Source organism: Larimichthys crocea, chromosome VII (genome assembly GCF_000972845.2).
Source record: "Larimichthys crocea isolate SSNF chromosome VII, L_crocea_2.0, whole genome shotgun sequence".
Taxonomy (NCBI): domain Eukaryota; kingdom Metazoa; phylum Chordata; class Actinopteri; family Sciaenidae; genus Larimichthys; species Larimichthys crocea.
Window position 1 is genome coordinate 22,076,225 of NC_040017.1, and position 23,325 is coordinate 22,099,549.

At 39.7% G+C, this 23,325-nt stretch overlaps 3 protein-coding genes across 4 annotated transcripts in view; 2 read left to right on the plus strand and 1 right to left on the minus strand.

Moving 5' to 3' along the window:
* The window catches only part of fndc3a (fibronectin type III domain containing 3A), a 41,305-nt gene extending 39,960 nt beyond the window's left edge, over positions 1-1,345 (minus strand). Inside the window, exon 1 of the mRNA XM_010743364.3 lies at positions 834-1,345. The gene's annotated coding sequence lies outside the window, so the exon portion shown is untranslated. The remainder of the gene's footprint in view (positions 1-833) is intronic.
* Positions 1,346-5,438: 4,093 nt separating this feature from the next.
* rcbtb2 (regulator of chromosome condensation (RCC1) and BTB (POZ) domain containing protein 2) lies at positions 5,439-13,913 on the plus strand. 2 transcript variants are annotated; one of them, XM_027280308.1, is made up of 12 exons: positions 5,439-5,726; positions 6,846-6,980; positions 7,872-8,022; positions 8,483-8,649; positions 8,739-8,897; positions 9,168-9,275; positions 9,361-9,503; positions 9,664-9,854; positions 10,278-10,404; positions 11,920-12,059; positions 12,171-12,301; positions 13,293-13,913. In XM_027280308.1, the coding sequence occupies exons 2-12, from the start codon at positions 6,855-6,857 to the stop codon at positions 13,308-13,310; spliced, it is 1,461 nt and encodes a 486-aa protein (XP_027136109.1). In that variant the 5' UTR covers positions 5,439-5,726; positions 6,846-6,854; the 3' UTR covers positions 13,311-13,913. The 2 variants fall into 2 exon arrangements, with proteins under 2 accessions (XP_027136109.1, XP_010737091.1); XM_010738789.3 differs by having other exon boundaries at positions 5,439-5,725; positions 6,844-6,980; positions 12,410-13,913.
* Positions 13,914-19,845: 5,932 nt separating this feature from the next.
* On the plus strand, positions 19,846-22,451 carry lpar6a (lysophosphatidic acid receptor 6a). The gene has a single exon (XM_010738791.3). The coding sequence runs from the start codon at positions 20,748-20,750 to the stop codon at positions 21,837-21,839; it is 1,092 nt and encodes a 363-aa protein (XP_010737093.2). The 5' UTR covers positions 19,846-20,747; the 3' UTR covers positions 21,840-22,451.
* The last annotated feature ends 874 nt before the right edge of the window (positions 22,452-23,325 follow it).

A 23,325-nucleotide genomic window follows, 5' to 3' on the forward strand; every position in this document is an offset into this window, starting at 1 on the left:
AAGTCGTGATAGTGTGGAAAGAATAAGAGAGGCCTTATGTGTGTTAATTATTCAGTTGTCAATGTCTTCAGGTTGTAAGCCAGCAGTTTGTCTGGAAATTTACCAACGCGTGACTTATCTTCACACGGTGTAACAGCTGGTTATCCAGGTATTTAGAGTATATGTAAGAATATATATACACTCTTGCAATAATATTATTATTTGTATCATGGTTTCTTTGCAATGTTTCTTACACTATGGTCACTTTACATGACAATACTCTTTTTATACATCATGCCACTTTTATTTTGTGTGTTTTGTGTAGGTTATAGATATTTCTGGCTGTTTATTGTGGTTTTTTGTTGCCTTTTCTACTTTTTTCTTTTCCTCTGCTGCTGTAGCAAGTAAATTCCTCCATGGTGGGATGAATAAAGTGAATATCTAATCATCTATTTGACCTAACTAGCTGTGGGCTCAGGAGGTAATCAGATGATCGGCGGTTCGATCCCCCAGCTCCCCCCACCCTAGTCTGCATTGTTCAGATACTGTACCCCTAGTCGGCTAAATGTAAACCTAACTAACCCCTATCTCTAGCCTAGACATGAACTCATGCATATTTAACAATGTTCAGGTGTAACGTTGCCTATTTACCCACGGTTATGTTAATTATTGTGCAGCCATGACAACTGTTTACTCTTCTTGCCACAGGTGTGCGTTATGTCACAGCCGTACCTGGTCCCAAATGCAACAAAACATTGCAGTCAGCTAACTAACAAACGAGAGATTTGTTACAGGTGACCTAAAGAGACACAGTTATTGGATAAAACACGACAACAACAGGGCAGCTTACTCACTCAAGTCAGTCGACACAGCAGCAGCAGCAGACTTGACTGATGATGAATCTTTACGCAGATCTTCCTCACACCCACCCCCTCCCTCAAACAAACAAACAAAAAAATGTACACCGTCAGCGACGACCCCTGCTACTACTACTACTTTCTGGCAACACCTGATTGAACTCGCTAGCTGCCCAGATAAACACAAGCCACGGCGATGTGTGACATGCTAGCCGCTAGTTAGCCTAACTAATGCTAACAGTTAGCGAGGATGATGAATGATGGTGCTTTTGCTTCGCTTGTTGTTGTTGTTGTTGTTGTTGTGGTGGTGGGACGACGACGACGACCGTTTGACTACGCCTTTAAAAAAAACATACAAGTGACGAGCAAAGCGACCGAGTGTCGATGATGTCGGCCCTAAACTGCGAAATCTACCGAGATAACTTCCCATCCGAGCCTGCTCCTTCGCACAAAAGTCAGGAATTTCGCCATCGCTTACATCGACTGGGGGGGGGTTGTGTTGTGCGCATGCGCGTTACATGCAAATCAATGACGACTCCTCCAAAATTCCAGGATAGCCTGGAGGAAATATTTATAATAAGTAACACGTTGTTTTTGGATTATTTATTTATTTATTGACTAAACTCAAACTCATGTCCGCTGCAGTTAAAAAAAAAAACGACACATATCCGTCTGCCTTTATTTTCATTACTTTAAGGAGGACCTTAAGGTTGACGTGTCTGTGATCGGTTTGTCAGTCATGTGTATGCGGTGGGTCGTGTACACTTTTTTTATTTCACGTGTGTGTGTGACCTTGTAAGTCCCAGCTCTGTTTGCCAGCAGATATTCCCAGAAAACAGTGGCCAGATCCGCTTTGGAAATTTCCAGCCCACCTTAACAGTGTTGTATAAAGGTGTTGTTCATTCATCTTTATTTATCTGAAACTACAGTTGTCGTACATCTATTTAAGAAGAAGATATACTTTATTAATCCCCTCAATATTTTTTTTATTTACATGCATTTTTAACCCCAAACACACATACAGTACAAGTACAAGGCTCATGGACATGCATGGGTTCGGTGCCTTGCTCAAGGGCACCTCTCCAGCTATCAGTCCATTTTTATTTATCTGAAACTACAATTACCGTACATCTGTTTAAGAAGAAGATATACTTTATTAATCCCCTCAATATTTTTTTGTTTTATTTACGTGCATTTTTAACCCCAAACACACATACAGTACAAGTACAAGGCTCATAGACATGCATGGGTTCGGTGCCTTGCTCAAGGGCACCTCTCCAGCTATCAGTCCATTTTTATTTATCTGAAACTACAATTACCGTACATCTGTTTAAGAAGAAGATATACTTTATTAATCCCCTCAATATTTTTTTTATTTACATGCATTTTTAACCCCAGACACACATACAGTACAAGTACAAGGCTCATGGACATGCATGGGTTCGGTGCCTTGCTCAAGGGCACCTCTCCAGCTATCAGTCCACCTTCCATGTTTTGGGTCCATGCTGGACTTGAGCCGACCACCCTCCGGTTTCCAAGCCAAGTCTCTATGGACTAAGCTACTGACGCCCCCAAATTTATATATTTTTTATATTTTTTAAATTGATATAATTTTATTTATGATGATAGCCATGACTGCATGACTCTCTCTCTCTCTCGATTATTGCAAAGTTTCAGGGATCCGATACTGAGGCAACACCACAGACACTCCATCAGTCAAGACCCAGTACCTCATTTAAATAAACAAATTCACTACATCCTTTGTTTGTCGTGCAAAGCATTTAACATTTTGTGATATGCCACAGTGCTAAAGTCACTCGCACAGTCATTTTCAAAGCACAACTTTTAGTCAAAACTTCATCCTTCCACAATGGCATTATGAGCAGGTTAAGAGGGATAGCATGGTAATTACATATTTCATATTATTTTAATTGTATGTTTTAATTTTAGCCAAGAAACAAACACACTCTGTGTTTCTGAGAATGAAAATGTATGTTTAAAAATAGAATTGAACACACACAAGTTATATTCTAAGGCTTTTTTTTTCTTATTGTGTTTTCTTAACAGGTGATTTTATCCTCAAATAAAATATAACAAAATATCAAATGAGGGTCTGCAAAGCTTTGGCACAAACAAGGCTCTGTCATGCACTGACATGCACCAAGACTAGGATACCTTTGGCTCCACCTGCTGGACTTTATAAAAGTTTTACTGTTTCTGCCAAGACACAGATGAAGGGGAAAAAATTATCTTCCACAAAACTAATAATAAAAAAAGTTTAATTTCCTGATGAATCAGATTGTTTCTACATATGTGTCTTCCTCATACCGTCAGGTTTTGCTGTTCTATCTATAGTTAAAGTAAAAAAGGTCCTTAGAGGAAATTGAACCCTGTTGATGTTTCTAATAAATAGCCTTTATCTTAGCATCATTGTATGTGTAAATTATTGTATATGTAAATCGAAACCAAAATGATAAAGTGACTTCATGCAGCAAAACAGGATGCATGGGAGAAGAGACACAAAGACAGATAACAGAGAAACCGACATGAGAGTAACCACATGAATTGCAACTGTGCATATAGAAAGAGAACACGTACACTTAAAGATAAACATAACATATTTTGTAAAATTTTATATGATGTAATGGTTCAAGTTCAATTGTAGTGTAGTTTAAGGTTTCAAGATTTTAACCATCAATCAATCAGTCTTTATTTGTATAGCACTTTTTATACGGATAAAAAGTAATACAAAGTGCTAACCACATAACAACCAACCACAACCCTCCACACTACTGCACTAAAGCACAACACAAACTGAGAAAGTGCCATCTCATCCATGCGTACAGGGCAGGCAGGTTTAAAATACTAGCTAACGTACAATATAAGTCAGAAAAGGACTGGATAGAGGAGATAAATCATATAAAAGAATAAGAAGAAGAGAAGAAGAAGAAGGAAAGAAGAAGAAGAAGAAGAAGAGAAGAGAAGAAAAGCCAGTGTATAAACAGTTAGATAAAATAGAATAAAAATAATGCATAATAAAATCTATAGGGAGCCCAAAATAAAGCTTAAAATATATAAACAGACAGAACTAACCAAATAAATAAATAAAAGTGAAAATAATGTAACAGATTAAAATATATATATCAGAATAATCTAAAATAGTCCAGTAAAAGCCAGATTAAAAAGAAAAGTGTTGAGTTTGCTCTTCATATAAATATGAACATTTACGTGTCATGATGCTAGAAAAAAACAAATAAAAGTATATACAAATTAAGCAAGCTGCACACCAGCTTTCCAATAAAAAAACCATAATATAATGTGACTTTACAAATGGAAATTCCAGATTTAGGATCAGGCTTAGACTTTCACTCATTTTAATATTGAAAATCACAATGATACATTATTGTATTTTACTACTAATAGCTAGTTTATTCTATTTATACTGATGTCAGCATGCCTGAATACAGTGTCTATCTATCTATCTATCTATCTATCTATCTATCTATCTATCTATCTATCTATCTATCTATCTATCTATCTATCTATCTATCTATCTATCTAGTCATAAAGACAGCCTTGGATAATTCTAAATATAGTTCAAGTAAAAGCCAGATTAAAAAGAAAAGTGTTGAGTTTGCTCTTCATATAAATATGAACATTTACGTGTCATGATGCTAGAAAAAACAAATAAAAGTATATACAAATTAAGCAAGCTGCACACCAGCTTTCCAATAAAAAAACCATAATATAATGTGACTTTACAAATGGAAATTCCAGATTTAGGATCAGGCTTAGACTTTCACTCATTTTAATATTGAAAATCACAATGATACATTATTGTATTTTACTACTAATAGCTAGTTTATTCTATTTATACTGATGTCAGCATGCCTGAATCTATCTATCTATCTATCTATCTATCTATCTATCTATCTATCTATCTATCTATCTATCTATCTATCTATCTATCTATCTATCTATCTATCAAGTCATAATCACAGCCTTGGATAATTCTAAATATAGTTCAAGTAAAAGCCAGATAAAAAAAAAAAGTGTTGAGTTTGCTCTTCATATAAATATGAACATTTACGTGTCATGATGCTAGAAAAAACAAATAAAAGTATATACAAATTAAGCAAGCTGCACACCAGCTTTCCAATAAAAAAATCAACCATAATGTGACTTTACAAATGGAAAATCCAGATTTTAATATTTTAATATTCATTTTAATATTGAAAACTACAATGATACATTATTGTATTTTACTATTTATACTGATGTCAGCATGCCTGAATACAGTGTCTATCTATCTATCTATCTATCTATCTATCTATCTATCTATCTATCTATCTATCTATCTATCTATCTATCTCAACGTATCTTGTATTTATGCATGTATATATGTATGAAGGGCACATACAGGCTGTGGAAACAAATTTCCTATAAAGGACAATAAGGACAATAAACTATCTATCTATCTATCTATCTATCTATCTATCTATCTATCTATCTATCTATCTATCTATCTATCTATCTATCTATCTATCTATCTATCTATCTATCTTAAAGCCTTGGATATATTTTCTAATAATAAACATTTGAAGCTCCCAGCTCCGATTTCCCTCGAACGCACCGCCTAGCTACAGGAAGTGCGGTGCGTTTGCGTGCTCTTGTCTCTCGGCGGTGTAGCAGCGATTAAAGCTAACTACAACAACAACAAGGGCCGACCACAGCTGCTAAAAGACTCAGACTCGTAGCAGACTGCAAAGATGATCCCATCGGCGATTTGATCCTCCGAATATGTCGGCTGAAAACTTCCCGGTGTTTCAGTTTTCACTGATCAGAAAGCGACGCCTCGGACCAAACACTAGCTAAACACAGCAGCAAAAGGTAAAACGACAACAGTTTGGACCATCACCAGCATCTCCCATCAACACCCCCTCATGTCGACGATTATCGGCTTTATAATCGTGCTGTTTTAATAGTTTAAGAGCGCTTTAATGCTGCATTAGTAAATGTAGCCAGGCTGCAACATATCCTGTTTCTGTTGCGTTGTTTGTTTGATTTTCAAGTCTTGGGACAGCTCATAACCTGGGAGGGGCGGTGTTTATGAAGGCTGAGCTCATATGAAGTGCAGCTTCATGTTGTGATGTCATAGCGACTTTTTTCAGAGCGTTGTGACTCTTTAAAGTTTGTTATTTATGATGCAAAAATGCCACATCATGTTATGTTAAATGTGCATTTTCAGTCCAATATAAGAATATAAGCAGGTTTTAATAGCATGTATTGATCCTGCAGAGTCAGGCTGATATTTCATCTCCATTAAATACAGATGCAAGCAACCCATATTTTTAAATCAATTCATGTGGGATGGTTATACCACTCATGCATCCTTGACACGTGGTTTCATTGCACAGGAAATATTGCATCAGGATTCATATCTATATCTATATATAGATATATATAGATATATATATATATGATAGTATCTGTGCACAACACATGCAGAAGAAGTGACATACGCTGGCATTTCTTTCAGCAAATACCAGGTAATGGGTTTATGTCAGTCAACACGCAGCCACTTTTAATCTGTCTACAAATCTGGGCTCAGGGTAAAGTTGTTTTTTTTGTTGTTGTGACACTTTTGAGACAGTTTTAGTTTGTTCTGTACGCTTTTGTTGCTACAGACCGGACGGCAAAATTCCTCAGACAATCAAGTTTTTAGTCTGATGTTTCCCATTAACTGTACTATAACACAATTAGTCCTTTTGTATGCAATTAACCGGAGCAGGAATGGGACAACTTCACCATATTCCTGCTTTACTATGACTCAGCATTTTACTTTACCATTTGAGTCTATTCCTCCTTTTAAAGAGTATCCAAAATACAATATTTAGGTAAGAGAACACACACATTTCCAGATTTATTACGTGATATATATATATTTTTTTTTTAAATCAAAATGTCTGTGTGACATATTTACAACTGTGTCTTCTCCTCCTTTCACAGCGGAGTAGTATGCTGGACGTGGGGAAGTGGCCAGTGTTTGCCCTCCTTCCTCCTGAGGAACTTCGGCTTATCCGGCAGGCTTGTGTCTTTGGCAGTGCTGCAAACGAAGCCCTCTATGTCACAGTTAATGATGAGGTAACACAAGGGTGCTTTAACCCTCTTGTTTAAAATGAAGATGTGTTGCAAGACATGACAGACTTTCCTGCGATACATTTGCTTTGATTATTTTGTATTTTGGATGTGCAATGCTGCAGGCTGCCTCTCCCCCTCTCTGGTTGATACAGGGTGCAGTTCCAGGCACGGGGATAAGCAGATAGAAAGAGGCTATCTTTAGCTAATACCCAAGCAAGCTCCATTTTTATCCTGTGGAAAGGTGTAGACTAGAGCGTGCTTCGTCTTGCCGCCCTTGCTCATGTGTTTATCTCTGAGGCCCAAACAGTTTATGTTTTGGAGCTTCCAACTGGGTTGTAAAAAAAACATATTTTGATGGATTTCACTTCAAATTACATGTTTCCACCTCGCATACACGCAGTTATTATCTAAGTTGATTTTAGTTCAGCTCACAAACATTCTGGAAAAATCAAATGCAGAGGTATTTCTGAAAATACGATCCCACAGAAGATTATTTTGGTTGCAAGCGTTGTTTTATTTGGGTGCGAACAGCACTGAAATGATTAGTCCGTTAATCACGTAATAAATTGAGGTAAAATTGATTGTTAAACCCTCCGAGGTGCTGGGAAATTACAAGGACGTTTTTATAGACAATTGATCAAAATAATAATGAACAATAATGAAAATATCATCAGGCGACAGTGGAAGACAAAATGAAAATAATTAATTTGTAATAGACTGTGAAATGACTTTTCACACTTCAGAACTTAAAACCTACAAAGTGATTATTGTTCAGTCTCCAGATATTAAGTTTTTACTGTGATATATTTATCAGTAAACACCAACATGTAGCAGCATTTAACTATGATTCGTTAATATCCGTGCCGTTTCATCTGCCATGTTTGGTCTCTGCAGGTCTTCGCTCTGGGCACCAACTGCAGCGGCTGTTTAGGCCTCGGAGACCTTCAAAGCACTATTGAGCCGCGCAGGATTGATGTCTTGTGTGGGAAGAAGATTGTGTCCCTTAGCTATGGAACGGGACCACATGTGGTTATCGCAACTGCAGGTAATCCAGTTCAGAAAAGCCTGTATTTGTCCCTGAGGGGAGTTTTCCTCAGGAAGGACATCACAAACAACATGATGATACATGCAGATGCCTGAAATCAAAGTGAAATGAATTAGTTGTTAGAGTTTAATAACGTGTATTGAGATAAGTATAATCTGAGTACATTAAAACACACTTGGTCTGTTTAATCAAACAGTAGACGATTATTGTAAACCTTACTGGTCAAATCTGTGCTTGATCATAGAACTTATAGTTATATTCACATACTTATTGTAATTATAACGTATATTAATAATATGCATTTCTGTTTTTCAGCTATTTAACGTTCAGTATACAGTTTCCAGTTAGTGCTATGAACTGATGTCTGTGTTCATGTTGAGTCAGCTGCTTCTTATCTGTTAATTAACTATTAACCACTGAGACAACATGAATGAAAGTTTGTTGATCTACTGCGATGTAGATGGAGAGGTGTTTGCTTGGGGACACAACGGCTACAGCCAGCTGGGTAATGGAACCACCAATCATGGGCTGACCCCTGCCCTCGTGTCCACCAACCTCCTCAGCAAGAGAGTGACAGAGGTGGCCTGTGGCTCCCATCACACTATTGCCCTGACGACTGATGGAGAGGTAGTCTATCATCGTCTATGTCTCTCCTCCTTGAGTTCCTTTATGCCCAATCTCTGGTTTTACTTTGTGACATCTTTCTCTGTGTTAAGGTGTTCGCGTGGGGTTACAACAACTCAGGCCAAGTAGGTTCGGGGTCCACCGCTAACCAGCCGACACCGCGCCGGGTCAGCAGCTGCCTACAGAACAAGGTGGTGGTTAACATAGCCTGTGGTCAGCTCTGCTCTATGGCTGTACTGGACAATGGAGAGGTAACACATCAATCGGACATGAATCGATGCTCTCAGTAGGACAACTTTTTGGCAGCACTGGCTAATGCAAATGTCTGTCACATATAAGATAATTGTGACTTTTGCAGCTTGTAAAGTAGAGGAATGGCTAGGAATCTTTCAGAAGTGTAATAAATGCCAGAAACTGTGAATGAGATTAAATTAATTAAGCTGCTATAGGCTGACAACAGCCCTAAACAAACAGAAGAGCATCCCACACCAATGCCTTGATGTCCTCTGTTTGTACTATAGATCTATGGTTGGGGCTACAATTGCAATGGACAGCTTGGTCTGGGCAACAATGGCAATCAGCAGACCCCATGCAGGATCGCTGCTCTCCAAGGCGTCAACATCGTCCAGGTAAGAACCAAAGAGAGAGAAATGAATGTCCTAAAGCTTTGTTCATTTGTTTCAGTTCAGCCTAATTACACTCTTCCTCCCATAGGTTGCCTGTGGATACGCACATACATTGGCACTTACAGATGAGGGGTTTGTTTACGCCTGGGGAGCCAACTCATATGGGCAGTTAGGAACAGGCAACAAGAGTAATCAAGCGCTCCCCACTCAAATAAACACAGACAAGGAGAGGTTAGTACTTTGTTTTCTTCCTCTGGCCTCGATTAGCATCGACACCTCTCCGCTGCCACGCTGAGGGCCAGATGACAAGATCCTAAAAGACATATTTCATCGTACATAAGACACCCATACATCAGTGATACTTTAAGCTTGTGTCTGTTTTTGTCACCAGGATGGTGGAGGTGGCTGCATGTCACACCAGCCACACGTCGGCTGCAAAGACCCAGAGTGGGCAGGTTCTAATGTGGGGTCAGTGTCGAGGTCAGGCTGTCGCCAGCCCCCACCTCACCCATTTCAGCGGCACAGACGATGTGTTCGCTTGCTTCGCCACACCAGCAGTCACGTGGCACCTCCTCTCAGTAGGTGAGCGCGTTAAAAGGAGTATAAAGCCAATATTTGCAGTGCGAAGCATTTGGACATTGTTCCATTTACCCTGTACCCAGAGCTAATCATGCCATATAGTGGGTAGTTTGTCATAGGTGCAAATTCCTAAGATATAAACAGGAAACTCTGCTTCCTGTCCACATTGAACTATCATGTGTGTCCCGATTGATCTAATTTGAAGTCAACTTGAACCTAGGAGCAGAAACATGTCAGTGTGAGATCTTCATTGTGTTTACACTCGATTCTGTAAAGGCAATGACACAAAATGACAAAAATCTGTTTGACTAACAAGCCGCTGAAATCTTCAGTGCTCCCATCAGTGCAATCTGTTCCCGTTTGTTACCTTTTCAACTGCAGTGTTAGAGGAACAAATGATGATTTTTTTCCCTTTGTTTTTGTCAGATGGTGATGACTACATGACTGTTGCCCAGTCTCTGAAGAAAGAGTTTGACAGCCCAGAGATTTCAGACCTGAAGTTCTTGGTTGATGGGAAGTGTATCCATGTTCACAAAGCTCTGCTGAAAATCAGGTACACAGGAACAGGAAATGTGAAAATGTCAATCTGTGCCACTTGGTTATTATGATTATGTTGCGACTAGGCAACATCATAAATTAAGTCGTAGAAGAACTGAAACTGTCTCCAGGTTTTCCTCTCTGGTCACTGCTCATTTCTTCTTTGCTTTGTTTTTTAAAAAATGATTTCCTCACCAGAGCCGCCTGCTTCTCCATTCTCGTTTTCATTTTGGTCACGTGTATTTTCGCATTCAGTGGTTTTGCTTGATCATGAGTCATGAAGGCGCTTGCCATTACCGCACTGGGGTTTTCAGAAATCCACTTTGTGATTGTTAATTATAGAAACATAAGACAAACAAATCTTTTTTTATTTATTGTGCAGCCGTCATGACAGCGAACACATTGAGCCACCTTTCTGTGTTTAATGAATTTACCACATACCCCCTGAAATGCTGCGTTGCCTATATTTAAACTCCATCTGTTAGACAGCGTTTCCCCGTCTTTCCTGTTAATGTCACGGGGAAGCAAAGACAGACCTATTGTTTTCCTCTTTTCTTTTTATAACCACACATGCACACAAAGTATCTGCATTCCAGGATCCTTGCTCTTTTGCACTGTCAGTAGGAAGGAGCCAGACTGTCTGCGACGTCAACCCTAGTGCACACACACTCAAACTCAACGAATACCCAACGGTGCAAAACGCCTGCTTTGGCGAGATCACATGCAAATGATACGTCTGAGATGCACTCGAGAACGAAAACTCAGTGGTTCGTTCAGCTGTGTCCTGAGAAGAAATGATAGGGAGGCATTGTTTTGACCCAGTGGAGATTAGCAGTTTGGGAAAAATTATAGAAAAATACTGTGAGCTATAGTTGCTGGCAAAGTGCCTCTGCTTGGCCTCAGGAAGCGAGATAGGATGCCCTCACCTGGTGGAGTGGTTAGGGTTTGGTTTCAACCTGCAGCCCTTCACTATCCTCTCTCTATCTCTTCTCCATGTCCTGTCTACCTTAAACTGTGCTATTAGATCACACAACTATATGTATATTCCTAATTTTTGCTTTAAATAATTGTTGTGTAATAATTCAACTTAAAACTTAACTTGAACATGATATTCATTTTTAAAAAGCTGTTTCTGTACACTTAATAAAATTATGTCATGATGGGATTCACAGGGAAAGAAAATATGATTATATTATATTATTTATATTATAGGATATATATTATTATTTATATTATATTATATTATATTATATACATATATAGGGTTTTCTGTGATTTCCATCCAGTGTGAAAATGAGTTAGCGGATCTCAAATTGTGTGAGCATTCACACATTTCCTTTTTGTTTTTGTTTTTCAAATCTGCCGTCAGGTGTAGATTACACAGTTCACCTCACAGTGATAATAGAGCTTTGCACAAATACAGCCCTCGCTTTGGTTTCTTGGAAAGTAGAAGTAAAACACGCTGCTTCGCCGGTGAGGTATCATTTACCGTGACACACGAGCAACTTTGCACTTTTTGTTCCCCTTGCAGGTGTGAGCATTTCCGCGCACTGCTGAATGAAACCGACGAGGACGCTATAGAGATTCATCAGTTCTCATATCTGGTGTACAGAGCCTTTCTGGAGTACCTCTACACAGACACTATCAACCTGCCACCAGAGGATGCTATTGGTAAGCCGAGACGTACGTCACAGTCGTCTACGCACTGAAAGCACATTAGGAACCTTTGACTTAGTGCTGCAGCCTTGAACACCCTCACCTTTGTGTTGTTTTTGTGTGCAGGCTTGCTTGATTTAGCTACGTTCTACCGAGAGACGAGGCTGAAGAGGCTGTGCCAGGAAACAATCAAGAGAGGCATTTCTGAGGACAACGCCATCACTCTGCTCTCTGCTGCTGTCAAGTATGAGGCGCGGGTAAGCTTATAGCTCCTGACACACAGTCAGGCACCATGGTGGTGGGAGCCTTCTCAGTAGCTTAGTTGTACTCCTCAGCACTGACCAGACAGCCCTCTTCATTTTTAGGATCTGGAGGAGTTCTGCTTCAAGTTTTGCGTCAACCACCTAACAGCTGTCACGCAGACCCAGGCCTTTGCAGACATGGACCACGACCTGCTCAAGAACTTCATTAGTAAAGCCAGTCGCTACGGGGCCTTCAAGAACTGAGTAGAGTGCCCCTGTAGTGATGGACTTAACATGATAAGGGTTAAGCTCTCTGTGGTCCTGAGGGTCGACCCTAGACCAAAGTAAACACCAGGCTGATCAGTACTTCAAAGCCTTTGTCGCTGGGTATGTTAACACTGGAAAGGCAAACGGTTTAAGGTTTCACCTTAACGGATGCTTCTGTGTTACCCCCTCCCCTAAACCGAGCCCAGACACAGTGGTTGCTCGGTGCATAAATATTGGGTTGTACCACTCAAGCAGACAAGCAGTGGTGGAATAGAAAGATGTGCCACAGTGGTCGTCTTTCTGTCGTCTTTGTGTTACCGGTAATGTACAGATGGGGTACACGGGCTTAATCACACTGCCCTTTATCAGTAAGTAAAACAAATAATCAAAGCATATACTGCACTGTAGTACACCGTGTTTGATCAGCAGTGAGGAGGAAGCAATGGGCAAAAGTCACGTGAGCCATGAATTGACCCTTTATGCTGCTTTTCTTTGAAGCCTTCATTCTCAAACGTCCTGGATTGAGAAGTAGTATTTAATTAGGAAAAAACACGCACGCTGTTCTTCTGCAACACTTTTTTTTCTCCTCTGAAGTTATGTTCTCTCGCGTAAGTCAATGTTAAATTTTTGCCACCCTTGTTTTATATTGTAGTTCTTCAGCTTTGCCATCCCAAACGTGTGGTGACTGTTTGATGTACGTATCAACTAACATTTGCTCTCCTTTGGCCACTATCTACAGGCTGAGTTGGGGAGATGAGAGATAAGAACATCCTACTGCATGTTTACCTGCGTTCAGATTAACACTGAGCCGCTTGAAAGAGTGTGTGTGACTTAACACAAACATATTGACTCCTGTGTAGCCTATCAGCGATGTTACACTGTGAGTGCAGCTGATTTTACAGTTGTGTTTCATTGTAATTTGGTATGTTTACAAAAGTTTGGTTGTTTTTATTTTTTTTTCATTGTTAATATGTTGGCAGCAAACTCTTGCTTGTTTTTCAAGTGTTTCTTTATATCTTTCCCCTGGTAGCACTTTGCGATAATGAAGTAGTGCTGGCTTAGTGTAATTGCCAACTGACTGTGTTGAATATAGTCTCATATAGGACCACGAGGTCTTTTTAAATGTAGTTACCGGATAATTCCACATTAAATTCCTGAATCTGTCTGAACAGAACGTAACAAATTGCTTTTACTTTAACGAGCCAATTATTGCATTTTTTGGACATTTTGATAATTACAACAACAAAAAAAATGCCTGTGTTCTTATTTTGTATGGAAAATGCTGTAATCTGCTGACAGTGACACATTAATGGTAATATTTGATAATCTAAAATGTATTAAAATGAATAACAACACCACGCGATGTGTGTGTGTGTGTTATTGCTGTGATTGGTGGTCAGCCTTGACATATATGTGTACACAGTGTAAAATACCAAAGCCCATAACACATCATGGTTGTGCAAATGTACAGCGAGCTCCACGCTACAAACACATAAAATGTGATAAATGTTTTATCAGCAGCAGCTCTAGACCGTGGGGTGCAAAGTGTGGTGCATGTGAATCTTTTGCTACTCGTGCATTGCTGCACTGAAAGCCTGCTCACAGTTAACTGGAGCACGTGTCGGGGCTTTCACACCCACCTCACACTTTCATCCATTACTTTTACTAAACCGTTTATCACTTATCTGCACGTTACTTGCTTTAATGCACTTGTGCACTTCATGTCAAAATAACCCAACGAACATTAGATATGAAATGATTAGTTTGAAAGATAAGCAATTTCCTATTGCACAACTGTTTGTCATTGTGTCATATACAATATAGTCGTGATTATACATTGAGATGTAACAGATACATACGGTCTTCCTGCAAGAGGAAGCGTCTTTTATTTTACAGATATTTCCTGAAGCGTCACACTGACCTCTCATGACATCTTACACACGGTGGCAATCCAAAATAACAACTGTGCAGTACATATTAAACTTGTGAAGTCTAAAATATTACATTTAAGAACTAAACATTGTAAGTGTCATGTTATGCTGAGCCCCAAGAGACAGCATGTTTGGACTAATTCTGATGAAAGGCAGCCAGATCAGCAGCACACAGATAATAATTCAGTCACTCGGTTCCAACTAATGGCAACTCCCAAGACAAATGTTGACAAAATGTATGTGCATATGGTTCGGAGGATAACACCCAATATGACAGTATGAAAGACTATTTGGTGTAAGGGTGTAAAGCTGTCAAACTACTTGGGAACATGACGACATATTGGCCGTATCCAGAACACTTTGCTATATGCAAAGAGGAATCAAAACAGGAAATTACTTTCAGGAAATGTGCTTTTTTTTGGGTTTATTTCCTTTAATTTTGCTTACTAACTGACACACTGTTTACACTTATGTGATGAAAACACATTTCCTTTCCCCTTACTGGGTTTCTCTCATGGTAAGGCACTTTAATAGTACAGTATGCAGAATTATAGGCTGTCAGTGAAGTCCATATGTTATTATGTAGATAAGGCCGAAGACTAAACATATGTACATTGTCACACTAAATGGCTCAACATAGCTGACACACATGTTAAACGGTTTACAAGAAATATGAGGAAGTGTACACAGCTGCCAACGGTAGCTGGAGCTAGGCCAAATACTGAACGGTGAAGGGAAAGTGATCTAAATCACGGATTCATTTGGTCACAATAAAACCCTTTAATTTTTCCTTAAAAAGATGTGGTGAAAAGTATTTTTGTATTTAATTAAAAACAGCAGCACGCCAATGTAAAAATACCTAATTACAAGTACATGTCAAAGTTTAACTTGTAAGTATTCATGTGTAAGAAACATTTAAGTGTTGTCCCTGCTTGGGATCATGATGCTGGGTAGTTTATACTAATTTATAAGCTGATTATATGTTATATAAATATAATCTTAATCCGCAAAGACCTTAAAGATATCGGAATAAAAGTAGTGTTGTGAGTAAATGTGGTTTTCATTCTTGCGAACAGAGGTAGTGAGTGGTGGTCTGGGTTAAAAAACTTTAGCCAGTGTGTCACTTCTGTATGCAGAAAGTGATTTTGGTAGAAGAGAGCTGTATTTCATCTGGTTTATGGTTTGCTCTGAAATGAGATTGGGCTCTTGCTTTTGCTTTCTCTGTGCCAGTTTGTGGCTCCGGTGTGGTTGGCACTTACTCGCTGCCTTAAGATATAAGTGTTTGCACCACATCCTGTTAATACACCAATTTTTTTTTGTAAACTCATAGCTCACTTTTTTGGCGGTTTGTGCTCTAGTATCTGTGAAACCTGTAAACAAACATCAACCGGCTTGTCTTTCCCTCAGAAAAAACTCAAATACCACCACTCTGCACAGCCGTTGAAGCATGCAGTCGAGCTTTTTTTTTTTTTTAACCCCTGACACAAAATTAAAATCAGTCGTCGGCCCACTCAGGTTGACAGTATGCTGTGAAACATATTAATGAATTGTGAAGCGGGAAAATGAAACCATCTGCTGGGGCTATTTTTGGACGGTGAAAAAATGTTCATATAAACCAAGATTTAACTCTAAAAACAGAACGACAGCCAAGGATTTTAAATTCCAAACATGGTGTTTGGAGCCAGTGAACTGCACGAACCTGTTCGTGTTGGTTTTCAATGAAGGAGAAGCTAAGTTAAGACTTTTGGTTTAGGGCGCATACCATTTACTTAGATGCAGCACTGTATGCTGAATCTCAGACACAAGTACTGGAGGTAACAGGTAGCAATAAGGATCCAGTTCATATCCAATCTGTATTTATTGTGCAGTCATTTATTATTATTATTATTATTAGTGTGCACTGCTTTTTATTCGGTAAGTGGCAGTAAAGGTGTTCACCTGTCATTCATTGCTATCTAAGATAAATCCTTACTATTTCATTTAGCTTTGTATGAAGTGATTTACTTTACTTTCTAGTGCTACATATGTTGACAACTTCCCATGTAGTGCATTAGTAACTTTTAAAAAGTCATCTTATCAAGTTGTTAGGGCTTTAAAAAAAGAAGTTGTGAAGACAAGTTCACACTGATGCAGTGAAAGGTCTTAATATAGTGGCGGTGGGTGAAGTATTTGTGGGTGGGGGGTATTTGTTTCAAAAAGCAGTCAAAAGCTTTAAGTTGATAAGGCAGTGTGGGGGAGCATTGCGTTAGTGAAAACCCACAGCTTGAATTTTTCAAATGTCAGGACTGGTTTAGTTTCCTTTTTGTAATACGTTAAAATGTAGGTGCCATCTAACAGAGATGAGATGAAGATGGAGATAATGAAGTTATGATTCAATGATCTTTGTATTGCTGTCATAGCTCACAAAGACATGAGAAGTTTCAGTGTGTTAAATTCTGAAGAAGGCTCCCATTGATTACCTACCAGGTTTAGTCAGGTGAAGCCCCGCCTCATCTGTCACTGCCTTCTTTAGTTGAACATTATCTTATATATTTTTATTTTTATTCTTACAGAAAGATGTGTTTGTGTCTCTGGTTTAGGGCCTACGCTGACTTTTTGTTGCTATAGCAGCCCTGGACTAATTCCTTGGTGATTTGTGTACGGACTTCTGTTGTGTTGTGTTGAACCAATTTCACTTGTTTGTTTGTTTGAGGACACCCGCACAACTTTTGTGTTTTGTGCAGTCTCAGTTTCCAAGGTGAACATGAGGGAATGAGGCGAAAGCCCTTTCAGTCTCAGCGAAGCACGGGCCCGTGGTCCAAAATGTACTTTTGCCAAGTTAGGCATTTGTTCAGCAGTTTTCATTTGGGCTGCTCATTTTTCATGTTGCAGTGATCAAACACAATGAGTTCTGGCGCAGGAGAATGTGTTATTTTAGAAACCTTTTTTTTTTTTCAATTAAATCATTGTTTTGAAAGTCTCAAGTCAAGTTAAGTAACAAAATCCACCTCCCAGCACCTCTGAAGACTGCTAATTAACACTAGCTGATGTGTATGTGGAATATAATAACAGGTTACCCAATAAGAAAGACAGAACACACAGCTTTTTGGCCCGGAGCTACTGTATGTGCTGGTTTACAACGTGAACGAACCAGCTGTAACAGTGTCACGACCAAAAACCGCTCCAGGCTGTTCGGATGTTCACGATGCATGTCTTTTTCTCATGATCAGGTTTGTAACCTATGCCTGCATTGCTTCAGACTGCCGTTGGTGATCATTACACAACAATATTATGTCACCTGTTATCTTTCTCAGGCATTTTTCTCATGTGTTGGAAAAGCCTTCAGTCTTGGCCTTGGGGGTGCCAGACAGTTTCCTGGCATTGTGAGAATTTTAACAGTCCAAGGATTTCAGCCACATGTTTTTGTTTAGCAACCGCATACTTGCATGTGAAGAGCTTGTTTTTATGTGCTGGATGGAACTATTTTGCGAGCGAAAGACAATAGTATAGGTTTTTCTATTTTCTTGAACGTTTCACTCGAGCCTTGATGATGTTTATTTTGTGGCCGACTGACAAAGAGAGGCACGCTGGCAATAAAACACCCACTGTCCCTTTGATTCTCTGCAAGATTTTCCTTCATTTGTTTGACCATTGTTGGTTATGTCTGTGAAGTCCAAATGAGCCATGCTTGGATGAGTGTCATAAACGCTAGCACCAAATAGGGAAATATTACTACAACCTATAAAAAGAAGTGGAACATGTTTGTGCAGTTGTATTCAAATGTGAACTACAAAGAACAGATTTAGCATAAATGTACTTATTTTTGTCCGTTAGACAAGTACTCGCTTACTGACAGGAACCCCATACAGGTATACTTCCTGTTTGACATGGCAACAGCCAGGCAACACAAATACATACATCTACAGTATCCACTCACTACAACTGATCAAGAAGCTGAAAGCACTTTCAAGTTGTCCGAGACTAATAATTTCTAAACTTCACATTCCTCCCTGCTAAGCTACTTCAGTCACAACAAAGGCCTCAATGTTTTTACTGACTGCCAAGTGGGGAGTTTCTACTACTAGGAGAAGTTGAATACTACTTCACACTGCATTGACAGGAGAAAGCTGTGGGCATGGACTGACAAGAGCTGAATAGAGAGAGCTTTCTGTTCAGTCTCGATTCTAATGTCCCTTCCAGAATAAAACTCTTTAGCCGAGCTGCCGCCCACACATGCTGTCAAAAACAACAAGGAGACAATTCAATTTTCTTGTACCTCCCTTCAGACCTGTGTGGGGGCAGTCACCTCAGGGACTTGCAGGGTTGTAGCGAACTTCTCAGGCACTCTTGACCTCCTGTCTTTATAAGCAGCTTGACTGAAAACCCAAATCAAACCACAGTCCGTATATTCATCGTTTTGTCTCATGTCGCACTGGAAGAGAGTCCAGTAAAAGTAGCAACACCACAATGTAAAAATACGCACAAGTGAAACATGCTTACAGTTAAAAATGTAAAAAGGCAGACAGTAATGCAAAAGAATGGGAACCATAAATATGTAAGCGACATTTTTTGATGCAGCTCGTTGAGTTTATTTATATGCTTCTGAAGAAATTAGCCTTTAACAAAGTGTTATATAAGCTCATTAGAGATCTTGTATTTCAATCTGCAAAGTAAAAAGTTAAAGCTGCTAAATAAATGCAGTGGAGTAAAAAAAAAAAAAGTTTAGTCTAAGTCTAGTTGAAGGCACATTACATTTACTTACATGCAGGTTAACAACATAACAGTCTGGCCCCAAGTACTTAATAATAATGTTTTTTTACTTGGTATTTCAGTTACAGACGTTGACAACTTATCACAGAATGCATCAGTTGCTCTCATATTAGTCACCTTATCAAGTGTGCCCAGATAGCCTGTTACTTAAGTGTTTACTGATGACGTAAAAGCTGTGACATAAATGCGATAAAGAAAAAAAGAGAAGTAAAAGTATAAAGGAGCATGAGGACAGTACTTGAGTAAATTCACTTGGTTTCAGTCCACAGTCCAGAGCTAGCTTTTTATGAATAATGTAAGCTTGAAGCACTTTATCTAAAATGTATTTATATTAAACAAACTAAAGATTTTGACCTCATTAAGGCACATTTTGAAACTCTAAATTAGTCCAGCACTGATGGTAAAACACTGAAATATTTTCAACTCTTCTCATTTTTTAGAAAAGTCCATGCATCAAGATGTTCCAGCTTACAGTCATATTTTAGAGACTCCCTCACAATGCAGAGTTGTTTGGGTAGATTCCTCTTTTAATTGTCAGCACACAAAGGAGTAGGAGGAGTTCGATGGGAAGCAGTGGGAGTGGTTTCGACAGCTGCTTTCTCTACCATTCAAAGTGCAAAAACTGTCTGCGATACCGGCACAAAGGAGAAGCAAGACCGTCTGAGTGCATGAGGTGTGCTGAGTCAAAGCTCCAGAGGCTGTCAGAGGGAAAAACAAACTGAGAGAAGAGAGAGAGAGAGAGAGAGAACTAGATGTGACTCAGTAAGAGAAAGAGAGAGAGAGAGAGAAGGGGGTAGGGGACAGGAAACAGACCCTGAGGACAAATAGTGAAACACACTCACATTGTGACACACTTGAGCAGCAGTTCAACCTACGCTTCAGTTGTGCTCTCAGGCAGGAGCCTGGTGGTTTGTGGTCAGGACCTTTTTTGCGAGATGGAAAGCTAATGACAAGTTTTCTGCCTTGGAGCCGAAAAAGAACAAAAACAAAGGACTGAATTTTGACAAAGACACTGGATTTTTCCCACCAAGGCATCTTTTAAAAAACGGACATGCCATCATCCCTTTTGTGGACTCTGGTGCTGGTGGTGGCTGAGGACTTTTTGAGTGAAAAGAAGTCACGTTTGTGTGACTAATTTATCTGAGTAAGTAAATCTCAGCCTGTAACTTGTGTGGGTTCAGCCTCGTTGAGAGACAGGGCAGGGGGAGGGAAGGACACTCCAGCCTGAATCTCTGTCCTCTGGGAGGAGGTAACCCCCAAAATAACTACATCAAGACAGGGAAGGGAACCATGTTGACCATGTGCAGCGATCCTCTCTAACATGGACAGTTGTGTTGGAAGAAACCTTTGTTCCAATGGCCTTAATTATCAGAGGATTATCTTTCAATGCGCTGTGGACTGTTCTGTGCTTTACTCTCCATTCATGGTGAATTCATTGTTTGAGGCAGTCCTTTCATGATATAGCTATTGTGCATAACAGACACCCCACATCCTTCCACTCTTTGTCTCCCAGAATGTACAACAGAGACAATTTAACCCTGCCAGGGGCTGAAAATATCTCAGCAAATATCTCATCCTGCATCAAGAACGACGGCTTCAAATACCCATTGTACAGTACTATCTTCAGCATCGTGTTTGTGGTTGGACTGATCACAAATGTGGTGGCCATTTACATATTCATGTGCTCTCTTAAGCTGAGGAACGAAACCACGACCTACATGATGAATTTGGTAGTGTCTGACCTGCTGTTTGTCTTCACACTGCCTCTGCGTGTCTTCTACTTCATCAACCAGAACTGGCCTTTTGGGAGCATGCTCTGCAAGGTCTCCGTCTCTCTGTTCTACACCAACATGTACGGCAGCATGCTCTTTCTCACCTGCATCAGCGTGGATCGCTTTTTAGCCATTGTGCACCCGTTTCGCTCGAGGGCGCTTCGGACCAAGCGCAATGCGAGGATAGTGTGTATTGCTGTATGGGTGCTGGTGCTGTCAGGAAGTCTCCCCACAGGGTTCATGTTGGAGACCACCTCCCCGGAGAAACGACAGACTAACGCCACCTTTTGCTTTGAGAACTTCTCCTCCAAGCAGTGGAAGTCTCACCTGTCTAAGGTGGTGATATTCATAGAGACAGTGGGCTTCATCATCCCCCTTCTACTCAACGTATGTTGCTCCATCATGGTGTTGCAGACCCTGCGTCGCCCCCAAACCATCAGCCGTGGTGGGGGAAAGCTGAACAAAACAAAGATCCTACGCATGATAATTGTGCACCTCTTAATTTTTTGTTTTTGTTTCATCCCTTACAATGTAAATTTGGTTTTCTATGCTCTGGTCCGCACTAAAACTTTAAAGGGCTGCTTTGTGGAATCGGTGGTCCGAACCATCTACCCAATAGCCCTCTGCATCGCTGTGTCCAACTGCTGCTTTGATCCCATTGTTTACTACTTCACCTCCGAGACTATCCAGAACTCAATCAAGAGGAAGTCTCAGGTCAGCCGTTCGTATGACGCCAAGTTCTCCGAGGCCCTGCAGTCAGAAACCAGCTCCAACCTGCAGTGCAGCCTGAAGAATATCAAAGCGAAAGTCTTTCACAATGAGTCTTCTGTGTGACAGTGGTTCTGCCACACTCGACATGGGAGAGTTGTTGGAAGAAAAACACACCTATTTGGGACAATGGGAATGGATTTGTTGGAGCGCTTCATGAAGCACCTGCCAGAAGTTTTGATCTGATCTCAGTGTTCATCTCAGGGCAAATGTTTGGACCTGTCACTGACAGTCTCAGCTCTGCAGTATTACTGCTACATGACCCTTTGTTCGCATCTGTGGATTTATTAATTACTACTTACCAATTTCCGTTCCCCGTGGAATATACTGTAATTGTGTTAAGCACAATTAGTCAACTGAAAACAGCAGGACAGTTATGATAATGATATATGCTACATGTTCTTGTGTATCTGTACATTTCTGTGGTAAGTTGTGATGCTAACTTAAGAGTAGTATCTATTACATTAACATAAAGTTATATCATGCTATAGCTTGTACAGAGCTTTGTTGTTGTTGTTGTTGTTTTTATGTGAATTGCAAACAGAAGTGCCTTTTTTTTCCGGTAGCATTTTCAGTATTAATGTCTTCTATAGACCATTAAATGCACTGACACAGATTTCCTCATACTGCACTCATGCCACAGTGATGAATAAAAGTCATGTACTGTTTAAAACAAAACGGCTGCACCTGAAAACTTTTGTCATTTGTATGAAGTGGAATATTAATCATTTAAAATGTTAAACCCTAACATAACATAACATAACATAACATAACATAACATAACATAACATAACAAAACAGGACCAAAATTAAAAATAGCATGTCAGTACAATACCTGTTTATTTACTATGTTAAACCTCATGAAACCTCCTGACAAACAGGCGTGACGCCGCAACATTTTACTGCCGAACCTCTCGTGTTTGTCCTGAATTTAAATGAGGAGGTAGAGAAGTGGAACTACAGCCTGATGGAGTCTGTCTGACTCCCGCTGGGGAGTGCCAGCTTCCTGTCTGTGTCACAACCAGTGGTTTAGGAGAGGAAGTCTTTAATAATGGAATCTAAGAAAAGCAGACTAGACACATTTTCAGGCAAACCGTTAGATTAATATCTATGTAAATGTCGTGTAAGAAGCACCGAGTCACGAACAGCAGAGTGGGAGTAAGAGAGCAAGTGGATCCCTTGGTGCTAGAGGGGAAATAAAGTTGTGTTGTGTCTTTTATGTTTAACTTAACCTAGATTGGAATTCCACTTTATCATCCTGTAAAAAACGTTTTTTCCTCCCCTACAAGGACATGGAGCTTTTAATATCGTCACCGGCAAGGTTGGTTATCTGCACACAGTACGTTCAGTACAGCTGCACAATAAATCAGGAGGCTTTTCATCAACAACAGATTTCAATTCTAAAAGCGGCATCATTAAAACGACTGCTCGCACTATTATGTGTGTAGAAATATAATATTGAAGTCAAGTTTAAATGGAACAAATGTTTGCAGTTTACGAGACAGATGACAGATGTCTGTGAAATATTTATCCTGCTGTGGACAAATTTACA